The sequence below is a fragment of the Octopus bimaculoides genome, chromosome 1 (genome assembly GCF_001194135.2).
Source record: "Octopus bimaculoides isolate UCB-OBI-ISO-001 chromosome 1, ASM119413v2, whole genome shotgun sequence".
NCBI lineage: Eukaryota > Metazoa > Mollusca > Cephalopoda > Octopoda > Octopodidae > Octopus > Octopus bimaculoides.
In genome coordinates, this window is record NC_068981.1 from 95800330 (window position 1) to 95813970 (window position 13641).

At 36.5% G+C, this 13641-nt stretch overlaps 1 protein-coding gene across 2 annotated transcripts in view; it reads left to right on the top strand.

The window, feature by feature from the left end:
• LOC106876022 (dynein axonemal heavy chain 10) overlaps nucleotides 1–13641 on the top strand; it is a 187264-nt gene that overhangs the window by 93262 nt on the left and 80361 nt on the right. For both annotated transcript variants that reach the window (XM_052968399.1, XM_014924396.2), the window contains exons 44-47: nucleotides 722–929; nucleotides 8243–8401; nucleotides 9664–9985; nucleotides 11983–12071. In XM_052968399.1, coding sequence (XP_052824359.1) covers nucleotides 722–929; nucleotides 8243–8401; nucleotides 9664–9985; nucleotides 11983–12071 — 778 coding nt within the window. The remainder of the gene's footprint in view (nucleotides 1–721; nucleotides 930–8242; nucleotides 8402–9663; nucleotides 9986–11982; nucleotides 12072–13641) is intronic.

Consider the following 13641-nt stretch of genomic DNA (forward strand, 5'->3'; position numbering starts at 1 on the left):
GTATGTGTGAGAGAGCGGTGTGTATGTAGTATTTACTCTCTCTCTCTCTCTCTCATATACACGAACACACACACTCACACACAAAATAGAGAGTGAAGCTTTTTGCTGTTATTACGTCAATACCGGAAGTTGACATTGAGGAGCCTTTTTAAAGAAGTGAATCTTAAATATAAAGCAATATTATTTATTTTTAATTAAAAAAATCAAATGAAGAGCCTAACATTTATCCGAGGTCAAATTATTCATGCATCACAAGTATGGAAGCATTTGGTGAAGTCGATTTCACGTGAAAAGCGATTACACACACATCTCTGTTTTATATATAGTATAGATATTTATTCAGAAATGTAACTGCACATGGACTGTTGGCAATTTTTTCCTTCTTCTTTCTTTCCCTTTGGACTTTTTCTGTTTACCCTGTTTTTGATGAAGAGCTGTGCTCAAAACATAAAACAACAACTCACTTCCTTCACCAAGCATCATATTAATACATTGCTTTTGCTATGTCCTCATGTTCGTTATTTTTTCTTTTTCTTTTGAGACTTAGTGTCTTAAATTTGCCCCTTCTTTCCCATATTTCTACATTTTATGTGATGTATTCAGATAGCATATGTTTATATATGTACAAACATAAAGATGCATTAAATCCATAATGTTTATTTGTTATCTAAGTTTTTTAGTGTCTGGTAGTACAGTACCATTTATTTATTTCTTTTTATAGATTTGTTGTCCAAGAATTACCTCCAACACCTTCAAAATTTCACTACATTTTTAATTTACGAGATTTGTCAAGAGTTTATAATGGTCTTTGTCGAACAATGCCAGAACGCTTTTCTGAAACTCAACAATTCCTACGGGTGTGGAGAAATGAATGTTTACGAGTTTTTGCCGATCGTTTGACAAATGAAAAGGACAAAAGTCTTGTACAAGTAAGTTTATCTGTGAAATGTAGAGCATTGTCTGTCACTCATGAATGATTTTGATTAATCCATTTAACCACTGTCATTTTGGTTCCTCTTTTTCATAAACTAACTTCAGTCATCTTGCAATCATTTCAATGTTGAGATTGAATACAATAGTTTTAGGAAAAAAAAAAAAGAATACTAAAATATGGCCCCAAATGTGAAAGATACTACTGATCTACTGCTAGTAGCTTTATGAAAATCACAATTTTTATTGTAACTACAAAAATAGAGGAAATATATATTATTTTGAACTTGTTGAATCTGGAATAAGGAGCAAGCTTTTTGCAATCTGTGAGTTTAATGCCATTAATGTTCCACATAAGCTATTACAAAAAAGACATAAACTGGGAGGGAGAGCATTCTAAAGGGACAGTATTCTGGTAATAAATGGTTAGTGTGAGGCCAATGGGATGAATATATCAAAAGTAATAAGAGGTAGAAAGACAAGTGGGTTGTGAGTGTCTGAGTAGTTGAGGTATAAGACCAGCCAGCTCTGAAGAATAGAGACTATTAAAAAGTGATAGGGAAAACAGAGAGAGAAGACAGCATGCTTGTGGACCAGAAGCTGGAGTGTATCTGATAGTGGAACAGAGTGCTTGTAGTTCAGAAGCTGGAATATGTCCATTAGTGACTACAACTAAAATTTTTTAAAGCCTTTTTCTACTTTGTGGTATCAAAAGGTTCTTGGACTAGTCATGTTTAATAAAAATTAACTTATTTACCTATGTTTTAACATAATCTCCTTTGAAATAGTCACCTTGTGCAGCAATACACTGGTTCCAGCATTCTTGCCGTTTTTTGGAATCTGTCCTGAAAGTCATTTTCTGTAAGTGAGTTGAGGACCTTCTGTGATTTGCTCTGGATCTTGACAACGATGTTAAAACAGTGACTTTTGAGCTACATTTTCATCTTGGGGAGGATATGGAAGTCCACAGCAACTAAATCTGGTGAACAGAGTGGGTGCGGAAGCAATACCATGTTGTTTTTGGTGAGAAACTCATGAGTGAGGAGAGGTTGGTGACAGGATGCATTGTTGTTGTGAAGAATCCAATTCTTCACACTCCACAGATCCAGTTGCTTTCGGTGAGTATCCTCTTTGAAATGCTTCAAAATGTCAAAGTAGAACTCTCAGTTGACAGTCTGGCTCTGGGGGACAAATTCCCAATGTACAACACCACATTTCCAGGTGTGATGCTCATGGCAGGTCTTCCAGATCACTCGTCTTCCAGGGACATTCTCCGCTTTTGAAGCTCCCATGCTAGTTGAAACATTGTGTATGACCTCAATGCTTCATCACTGTCAGCTTGCCAAAGCATGCTCAATGTCTCTGTAGCAGACTTCCCAAGTTTAATGTAAAATTTCATATTGGCCCTTTGTTCCTGTCTATGACAAAATCACAGACTACAGCATACTCATGATCACAAAAGCACAAATTTCACAACTTGCGAAGTAATCACAGCCATATCACTCAGCACACTGCCTGAGGATCACTACTAGCTCTCGTTGTGCATACAACTGTTTGCTGCCATCTGTTGGTGTGCTACAAAACTAGTCCAGGAACTTTTTGATACCATCTTGCACTTGACACAGCTGTTAGGTTGGCCAGTCTTAACACCTCACTTGTATTGGATGACAGTATAAAAGCAAAGACCAATAACAGACTAAATCCATGATACTTCTCTTGTGGCTGGCAAAGCAATAATTGACAAATAATGTGATACTGTTTAAATAATAACGTAACACTATTCTTTACCTAGTTAACAAAGTAGTTAACTGAACAAATTTTCATAATTCTTTCTCCATTTGTAAAAATATTGTTGACTGATCAAAGTAAACTTGAGAAGACAATCCTTCACTGATGAGATCTAATGTATCTGAAGCATGTTTGTAAGTGTTACCTTGATAACAAAAAAAAAAAAAACAGATTTTCTCTATGAAAAAAAAAAATTTAATTTCTTGGGAAATAAGTTTTTAATGTGAAATTATTTCTTTCCTTTGAGAGTCATATCTATAAAACACTTACCCACATAATTTCCTCCCTGTTTTTCATGCAATCTCAACTCAAATTGTTCTTGGACATCCAGTTATGCATTGCTAAAGCTAAGATGTTCGATTGTCTTTCGATCTTTTCATTCATCTGTTCACCATTAACACTTTTAATATGTATTATTATTTATGTTTATTTATTTATTTATTTGTGTATTATTTATTTACTAATATCTACGTTTGTAAGCTAATTATTTAAATTGATCCTTCAATATATAACTTCCTAAATCTCTCTCCCTCTCTCAGCCTTCGTTCCTCCTTAATTTTTCATGTAATCTTCTAAATGGAATCCCTTCTTCTTGGCTACATATTTTTGTACCATCTTTCTAAATTAACCCTTGTTTGTTTGCTGTGCACTCACCCATTCCCACCCCCACCACCAATACCAGATCTCTCTCTCTCTCTCTCTCTCTCTCTCTCTCTCTCTCTCCTCTCTCCACTAACACCAGATATCTCTCTCTTCCCCCACCACCATTACCGGATATCTCTCTTCTCTCATCAGAAACCCTTCCCTCACTGGTGGTGTCCTCTATCAATCCTGCAATCTTCTCTCTCTCTCCCTCTCCTGGGACAAATACAACTAGTTTAGCTGTCCACCTACTTAATTGGCTATCTTTCATCTTGACTCGAAATTTATCAACGAACTACTCTGTAATTTTCATGGATGTATCGAAGAGAAAGGGAGAGCTAATGGGCTATACATGCATGCTTGTTCTGTGTGTGTGTGCGTGCTTTGTTCTTGTGTGTGCATGCTTTTCTTGTATGTGTGTGGATGTGTGCATGCTCATTCTAATGGGTGTGATGTGTACGTGTTCGTTCTAATGGGCATGCTTGTTCCTCTCTTCTCTCACTGGAAACCCCCTCCCTCACTGGTGGTATCCCCTATCATACCTGCAATTTCCTCTCTCTCTCTCTCCTGGGACAAATGCAACTAGTTTAGCTGTCCACCAACTTAATCTAACATTGGCATCTTCTTCTTCTTCTTCTTCTTCTTCTTCTTCTTCTTCTTCTTCTTCTTCTTCTTCTTCTTCTTCTTCTTCTTCTTCTTCTCCTCCTCCTCCTCCTCCTCCTCCTCCTTTATCTATCTTTATTGATTTACTTATATCTGCAACTCCAAGAATGCTAAAATTTACGCTTTTATGATGTCCATAGTGCTTTTACTTACAGCGATGCTAACACCTACTCCTACCCCCAATAGGGACAACAATCTTAACATGCTTGAATGTTTGAATGATGACAGGTTGAAAGTGAGAACAGGTGTAGCATGTTGATCAAACAAACATGAAAACCTTCTTTTCAGGCACTGAATAACATCTCCTCTCCCCATGTCTCCTGCCACATTCCTTTCTGTTTTAAGAGTTGGCACTGTCAATGTAGGCACACTGAAAGGTAAGTCTAGTGAGATTGTAGAGATGCTTGAACAGAGACATGTTGATGTATGCTGCATACAAAAGGTAAGGTGGAGAGGAGCTTCAGTCATGGTCCTCACACTCAAGGCACATCATCATCATCATCATCATCGTTTAACGTCCGCTTTCCATGCTAGCATGGGTATAGGTATAAAATCTTCTGGGAAGGTAAGTGATGGAGTAGGGGGTGTAGGCATACTCTTTGCAGAGAAATGGGTGGATAAGGTCAAAGAGGTAGTCAGGGTATGCGATAAAGTGCTTAAGCTCAGGCTAGTCCTGCAGAATAGTATAGCTACAATTATCTCTGTCTATGTCCCACAAGCAGGCTGACCAAATGATCAGAAGGACCACTTTTATGATACTTTCTACAGGCCACCTCAAAGACGAGTGGCAATGACCTCATCTTTGCAGCTGGAGATTTTAATGAGCATGTCGGACGGCAATCTGGTATCTTCCATGGTGTTCATGGGGGCCATGGAATTGGTTCCTGAAATGAAGAAGGAACTAGGCTACTGAAGCTCTGTGATGCATGCAACCTATTAGTCTGCAACACTAACTTCAGGAAGCCAGACAGCCACCTGATAACCTATCAATCAAGCGACTCTACTAGCCAGATTGATTTTAGAATGTACTCCCAGTATAGACTAGTTATTAGTGACTTTAGACTCGAGGCCAGAAGGATGCCAAGAAGCAGACCAATCCAGAAAAGAAGGATTTGGAAGCTAAAGAACCCTTCACATGGTCAGAGATTTAGGGACATCCTCACTGAGAAATTTGATGAGAGGGAGGAGGAGCTACAGACTTCAGACATAGAGGGTAACTGGAAATTCCTATGCAACAGCTGACTGAATGCCACACCAAATCTGCGGCTGGTGCAAAGTCCCTTCCAGACCTAGAGTAATGTGGTAGTGGAATAATACTGCAGACAAGGCTATAAGAGCAAAGAAACAGGCCTGGAAAGCCTGGAAGAGTGGTGGTAGCAGGGAAATGTACCAGATAGCCAGAAGGGAGGCTGGGTGAGAGGTATATATAGCCAAGGGAGAAACAGAAAAGAAGTTTGCCAATGTTCAGCGACATGAGGACCAATGAACTGAAGAATTTCAGATTGCAAGACAGTATGTGAGAGAAAATTGTGACATCACAGGAGAGAAATGTATCCGCATGGAAGATGGTGCACTTGCTTTTAATGATTCTGAAAAGAAAGAGGCTTGGAGAAGCCATTATGAAAGGCTGCTGAATGTGGAGAATAAATGGGAGGAAAAAGCCTGCCAAATGTTGGCCCAGTAGAGGGACCAGCTAGCCGAGTAGACAGCACCCTGGTAGATAAAGCAATTAAGGATATGAAGTCAGGAAAAGCCCCTGGCCCATCAGGAATCACTGCTGAGATGCTTAAAATATCTGGTGGTGTGGGTCATGGCCTAGTCACCCATATTGTAAACCAGGTAGTTTATGAAGGAGTCATACCCAATGACTGACGAAGCAGTGCTATAGTCAACTGCTACAAGGGTAAAGGTGATGCTTTAGATAGAAATAACTACGGGGGTATCAAATTTCTGGATCAGGTGATGAAGGTCACAGAGAGGGTCATAGCCCAAGCCCAACTATATAAGGAGAGAGTCTACTTAGATGAGATGCAGTTCGGTTTTGTGCCAGGTAGAAGCACCACTAATGTTATATTCCTGGTATGGCAACTGCAGAGATAAACCCCTATACTTGGCTCTTGTTGACTTGGAGAAAGCCTTTGACAGGGTCCCCCAATCTCTTATCTGGTGGGTGATGTGGAAACTGGGGATTGATGAGTGGTTAATAAGAGCTTACAGGCCTTGTACAGGGATACCATTAGTAAGGTAAGAGTCGGCAATGAGTATAGCGAAGAATTCCGGGTTGAAGTAGGAGTTCACCAAGGATCAACCCTCAACCCCCTCTTATTCATCATAGTCCTCCAGGCAATAACAGCAGAATTCAAGATGGGCTTCCCTTGGGAGCTCTTCTATGCTGATGACCTTGCTCTCATAGTGGAATCACTACCAGAATTAGAGAAGAAATTTCAGAAGTGGAAGCAGAGACTAGAATCGAAGGGCCTTAGAGTCAATGTTGCAAAAACCAAAGTCCTAGTAAGTAGGAAGGCGAACACATTACAAACCCCTTCAGGTAGGTGGCCCTGTTCGATCTGTAGAAAAGGTGTAGGTAGAAATTCGATAAAATGTACCCAGTGTAAGCTATGGACGCATAAGAGGTGCAGCAACATCAAAGGAAGCTTAACCGAGAAGATAGCTTTTGTGTGCAGCAGATGTACAGGGGCAATAAACACCACAGATGCTCAGAAAACTGATTCCATCACATGCCAGGGGGAAAAACTAGAAGTACTTGATAGCTTCTACTACCTAAGTGACCAAGTCTGTAGTGGGGGTGGATGTTCAGAGAGTGTTACCACTAGAATAAGAATAACCTGGGCAAAGTTCAGAAAGCTCCTACCCCTGCTGGTGACAAAGGGCCTCTCGCTCAGAGTGAAAGGTAGATTGTATGATGCATGTGTGTGAACTGCCATGCTACACAGCAGTGAAACATGGGCCATGACTGCTGAAGACATGCGTAGGCTCGAAAGAAATGAAGCTAGCATGATTCACTGGATGTGTAATGTCAGTGTGCACACATGACAGCATGTAAGTGCCCTGAAAGAAATGTTGGACATAAGAAGCATCAGATGTAGTGTGCAAGAGAGATGACTGCACTGGTATGGTCATGTGCTACATATAGATGAGAGCTGTGTGAAGAAGTGTTACTCCTTAACAGTGGAAGGAGCTTGTGGAAGAAGGAGATCCTGGAAGACATGGGATGAGGTGGTGAAGCATGACCTTCGAACGTTGAGCCTCACATAGGCAATGACAAAAGACCGAGACCTCTGGAGATATGCTGTGATTGAAAAGACTAGACAAGGAAAGTGAGATCACAGCCATAGCCTACAACAGTGTCACATAACCAGCCCATTTAAAAAGTACTTTTGAATTGTCGGGCGACATTTCATGCTTGAGGAGACCTATTGAGTCAAGTAAATCAAAATCAAATCAAGTAAATCAAGTCAAGTAAATCACAATCAAATGGAAATTGTAGTTGTAGCCATTACCAGTGCTAGTGACACACAATAAGCACCATTCATTCATGCATGGATCACTGCCAGAACTGCCTGACTTCCTCCCCATGCCAGTGGTACGTAAAAAGCACCATCCAAATGTGGTCAATGCCAGCCCCAACTGGCTCCTGTGCCAGTGGCACGTAAAAAGCACCAGCTGAACATCACCAATGCCAGAGCTACCCTACTGGATCCCCGTGCTAGTGGCATGTAAAAAGCAACATCCGAACATGTTCGATGCCAGTCACCCCTGCCCCAATTGGCTCATGCGCTGGTGGCATGTAAAAAGCACCATCCAAACATGGCCGATGCCAGTGTCACCTGACTGGCTCCCATGCCGGTGGAACGGGAAAAGTACCCACTACAGTCTTGGAGTGGTTGACATTAGGAAGAGTTTCCAGCTGTAGAAACATTGCCAGATCGGATTGGAGCCTGCTGTGACCTCTTGGCTTTCCAGTCTCCAGTCAAAAAGATGATGATGATGATAACTTTGTTTCCTTTTTCCAATTAAAGGGAAAACTTCAATTCATTAAGAACTTTTACATGTTTTTAGGTATATCACCTACTACCTCTATTGACTAATAATGTGGCAATAATTTTGATAGTGCTGTAGATGCATAATATAAGTTCTATATTTCTCCCTTAATTTCTTTGTTTTAGAGTCAGTAAAATTTTTAAACTTCTATTTTTAGGAACATATACGACAACTTATTAACGTGGATTATAAAAAATATCATGACTATGTAATGAGAGATCCAATTCTATTTGGTGACTATGCTAATGCAATGGATGGTATAGGATTCTATGAGGATATTCAAGATCTGGAAGCCTGCAAAGATTTGTTTCAAGAGGTAAAATCTAATTTCTATTCTCAGAAAATATTCTGAGGGATGAAAGTGGTGACTACATAATCTATTCCTCAGTTAACATTTATGAACAGATAAAATAAATTATAATTTGGTGTTATCAATAAGAAAGATCCAGAAGTATAAAAAATATTGTGCTATTTTCTTCCTTTGCTGCATTTCTGTGATGTGTTAATACAGTAGTAAAGAATGATGGAACTATTAACTTTTATTGAGTTTTCAATTATGCTTTTTTTTTAATTAGTACCTTCTCCATTTATTGTAATAATATATAGTAAAAAGTGGTATAGATGGAAAAGGAAATTTATAGAAAAAAATTAAAACACATTACAGTTGGACATGCACAAGTAGGATCTTTTCATCAGTTGTCAATTACTAATCATAACAGTTTCAGCACCTAAGACAATATTGTTTAGTCTGTCAGTGCCCACTGCTCATTAAAGTTGCAAAGATAGAGAAGTGCATGCAAACATTGATTAAAAGGAAGTTAATATTTCATATCAAATTTTTCACAGAAAGTACAAAACATAAACAGGGAGATAACAATGAATGGTCTTTTGACCTGGACAATGAATGATATCATGTGAGAAATCTAGCTACTGTAAAAATAACAGGAGAAAAAGACTTAGAACAGAAAGAGAAAGCAGACAGATATGCTTTATGGGATGGAAGAGAGGCAGGGGATAGAAGCAGGTGAGTAAAAGTAGAGTGATTGTGAGAAAAAAGGTGGGTGAAAGAAATTGGGGAACTGGGAAAAGGTGGTGATAGGACTGCATAGATTCATAAAATAGTGTTAATAGAAATAGAAAGCAGAAGGTTACAAGTTCAATATAGATTCCAGGTTAGTTCAGATTGTCCTAGAGTCTATAATAATTAAATTGTGGTGTAAATGTGAGCTCAAAGATGAAGTTAATTTGTTCAATCATCAATAATAAAAAAATTATTTTGTTTGAACTATTCTCTAAAACACTTTAAAGTTTTTTTTTTTTAAAGTAAACTTTTGTTTGAATGGTTTTGCAAATTCAGACATTGAGCTGAGTTGTGAGAATTACCAGGATATACTTTATAAAGCTAATCTCTTAGATTTGAACAGAGGTTACCACCTACTTTCCAGACAGGAAACAAGAAGTTTATTGTCATGCCTTAGAGCCAGTTGATGTTTGAAACAAAAACCTATGTCTGGTGGCTTATCACAATTAAACATATAGTTGTTATATTATTTCAAGTTCTTTCTTTTCAATTTTCAGTTATTGGAAGAATACAATGAGAGACTTATCCCAATGAACTTAGTTCTATTTAATGATGCTTTAGAACATTTGACTCGAATCCACCGCATACTTCGCATGGATCAAGGCCACGGTCTGTTGGTTGGTGTTGGAGGCAGTGGTAAGCAGAGTCTGTGTCGCCTTGCTAGTTTTGCTGCTGAGTGCCAAATCTTTAAGATAACACTCTCTCGTGGATACAATGAGACTAGCTTCCGAGAAGATTTGAAACTCTTGTACAACAAATTAGGTATGGAAAATCAGAAGATGGTATTCCTTTTTGCTGATCAAGATGTTGCTGAAGAAGGTAAGTATCAGATACAGATATTATTGAATGTGAGAGGCAGTCATGGACTTAACTTTCTTGTTTCCAATTTTATTAAATTTAGAAGCATTTCTCAGTCTTTCTTCGCCTCAAAAATATTTCAAATATATTTCTGGAACATAGAACATTAGCAAACTATTAATATTAATATTTCTTCTCAATAAGATTAATTATTTTTTTTTATGTTCCTTAAAGTTGTTGGTGTTATTTCTGTTGGGTAGCTGTAATCAATTTCTGTTTGCATTAAGGAAACCAATAACCTGATTTAGAAGCAATTCATAGGTTCATCGCTTAGAGTATGATGATGTATAAGAGTTTGGCATTTTGGTATTGGATATGTTTTGCTGTATGATCACTGTTTTGACTTTGACGATCTGGTATTTATTGTTGGCATTCAGTCCTATAATTTAAGTCTAAAAATATGCAGTATTTATTGTCATTGCTATCATTATATTCAGTGTCATTAAAGATGAGCAATGTCTTGAGTTTGAAGCAGTAGTTCTCAAACTGAAAAATACCAGCCAACCTTAAAAGATGATAGTGAAATTCTTTTGATATCTTCTGCTTCTTAAGATAAAATTGAGTTTGCATCCATATAATTCTTTTTTCTTCACCATGGTATTTAACAAGTTTAAAAATTTTGAAACCATCATAAGATATTTATTCACTCCTTTTTTGTAGGGTGCTGACCCATTATGGGCTAAGGTATAGAACTGCAGATCATAAAGTCATAAGTTTAGATCTTACTACTGTCAATATGTTTGCTCCCCCAAAATGCACCCAATTCTGCTCCAGTTGGTCTGTGCAAGACTGAATGGTGAGCTGTAAGAAATAGCATTTAACTGTAAAACAATTGCTCCAACAAATAAACCATTTCATCCATACAAGCATGAATGTAAAATATAATGTAAGACAAAATATAAAACAAAAAAAAAATGGTTTTCTCTGCTTGTATATACGGGATGATAGTAGTGTATCAATTTCTTCTTTTAGATTAGTGCAGTAAATAAAGTAAATTACTTAACTTTTACTTTTCAGAGATATCCATTATCACTGAGTAGATGTTTAACTTTATTGATCATGTCCATATCCATGTGAAGATTCTAGTTCAGTACCACTACTAAAGAAATATTCATCAGTTAACCCTTAAATGGTAGAATCATAAGTTGATGTATTATTAGAGAACAACAGATATTATCAATTGATGTTTCAAAAATTTTACATGTATATGACCATTATCAAAAGAAAGTGTATATATCATGGTATTTTTGATAAGGAGATTGTAAATTTTATTGTGCAAAAGACTAACAATTATTATAGATTTTGTACTCATTTAAAGCGAAAATAAGTTTAAAATTTACCTTTAAAAGATTTGTTTTTGCTTTTTCCCTGTTTGGCATACACATTCATGCAACCCTTTCCAATCATTTCAGGGTTGAAAGGCAATTAATTATGACATGTAATTTATGACATTTTCTGCTAGCTTAATTAGAATATTGTTAGTTAGGTATTACTTGGGTCACAATACTTCACTAAAGTTTAAAAAAATAAAATCTATAAAATTGTAATACCAATGTAACTTTTGTAAGCTGATTCTTAACTCCGTTTTTACATTTTTTTGGCAAGTAGCTGAGCAGAACAAATCTAATCTACCTCAGGCTATATTTCCAGTGATCTGCTAAGTAAATTGAGGCACATAAAATTAATTGTACTGTCCAAATATTCAAAGAAATACCTATAATAGATTTAAACTCGAAATGTTTAACCTAATAGTCATATTGTCATATCAAGTCAGCGATTTCATGTCTATATGCGACACTGATGGTGATTTATGAAGTGCTGAAACTTTTGTTTATTAATTTGGATGTGTGAAACCTTCTTAACTGATTCTCTTGGGCTATTTATTTATTGAAATCATGAAATAATTGCATATTCCAATACAATTATAATGACTGGTAAGTGCTTGTCTCTTTCTACAGCATTCTTGGAATTGGTAAACAATATGTTAACAACTGGCATGGTACCGGCTTTGTATACAGATGAAGAGAAAGATGCAATTATATCACAGGTATGAATAAAAAACAAGGCAGACATTTTTTTTTAAATCAAGTAATTCTTGAATAAAAATTTTCTTTGATATGTTACCATAATTGTTGTTTATATAATATAAGGAGAGAACAAATAAGATACTATATTTTTGTACTGATGGAGTTCACTAAAATATTCTACTGTAAATTTTGTGCTGTGTTTCCAATGTCTCTAAGTTTGAGTAAGTCTACTAGACCACAACTTTTATCTTAATTCAAGTTTGATTTTTGTCTTAATTATTTCCCTCTTCATTGTTATTGTTTTTTCTCAGCACTCTTTTACACAGGATATGCCTCTGTCTTTCTTGTCGTCCTTGCATACAGGCATGTCCCTTGTATTCCTCTTCAGCTAAGCATTCCTAATCTTGTGAGCCTGTAAGTGCCAGTGCCATGTAAAAAGCACCCATGTCAGTACCACATAAAAGCATCCAGTACACTCTGTAAAGTGGTTGGCATTAGGGAGCGCATCCAACTGAAGAAACCATGCCAAAAACAGTCATGGAACCCAGCCAGCACTTCAGCCGACCAGGTCTTGCCTACCCATGCCAGCATGGGAAATGGACTTTAAATGATGATGATGATGTTTGTTGTTGTTTGTTATAGAATGCTGGTTGCTACAGTGTGGTGGCATGTACTTTGTGTCTACAATAAGGTTTTTTGATTCCCAATTTGAATGGTTTTAACACCAATTGCTTTTACTCTCAAGAAAGGCATGAATGTTATAACTTGCAAGATATCGTTTTTTGAAAATCTCACCTTCCATTCTTAGCCCCCCCCCCCAAAGAAACAGTTGTTCAAAAAGATATGACTTATGCTAGGTTAAAAAAAAATAGATATTCATTGCTGCTAAGATAAACTTGGATAAAAATTAGGTTAGTTCTTAGAATAGTGGACTTCACAGATGCCATTGCTATGAATCAAAGAGATATTGTGTTATGGACCTGATCAATGGATATTCATTAGCAAAGTAGATGCTAAAAATGGTAACATCAATGGTGACAATGATGACAATAAGAATGATTATGATGATGCTAATTTTTTTTACTAATTCTATGAACAATTTCACTGTAATGTATGATAAAGACCTAGTTTTTAGTTGTATTGGCTGAAGCAATCTAACTTGCAGTAGAGCTTGATTTTTATATTTGACTAAACCATTTAATCAGTTATTATTTAATCAGTTATATTTCTATACAATCATTTAATCAGTTAATATGTTTCTATACAAGCATTTAATTTCCTTATATATATATATATATATATATATAATTTTAGGGACAAAATCCAAAATTACAGGTAAAAAACTCAATTAAAATCAATTTATAAAAAATTAAAATTGAATTGAGCCTTATAGATAAAGTATATATAAAATATATAGTTTTAGGGAAAATAACCAATTTTCAAGAATAACCAATTTTCATGGTTATTATTTTGATATTATGATATGTTTTTAATAATTTTTCTATCTTTATATAATAAGTATTTCATATTAATTCATTTGGTACTTATTGTTGGTTGACATATATGTCTAATTATTGTTCTACTTACGAT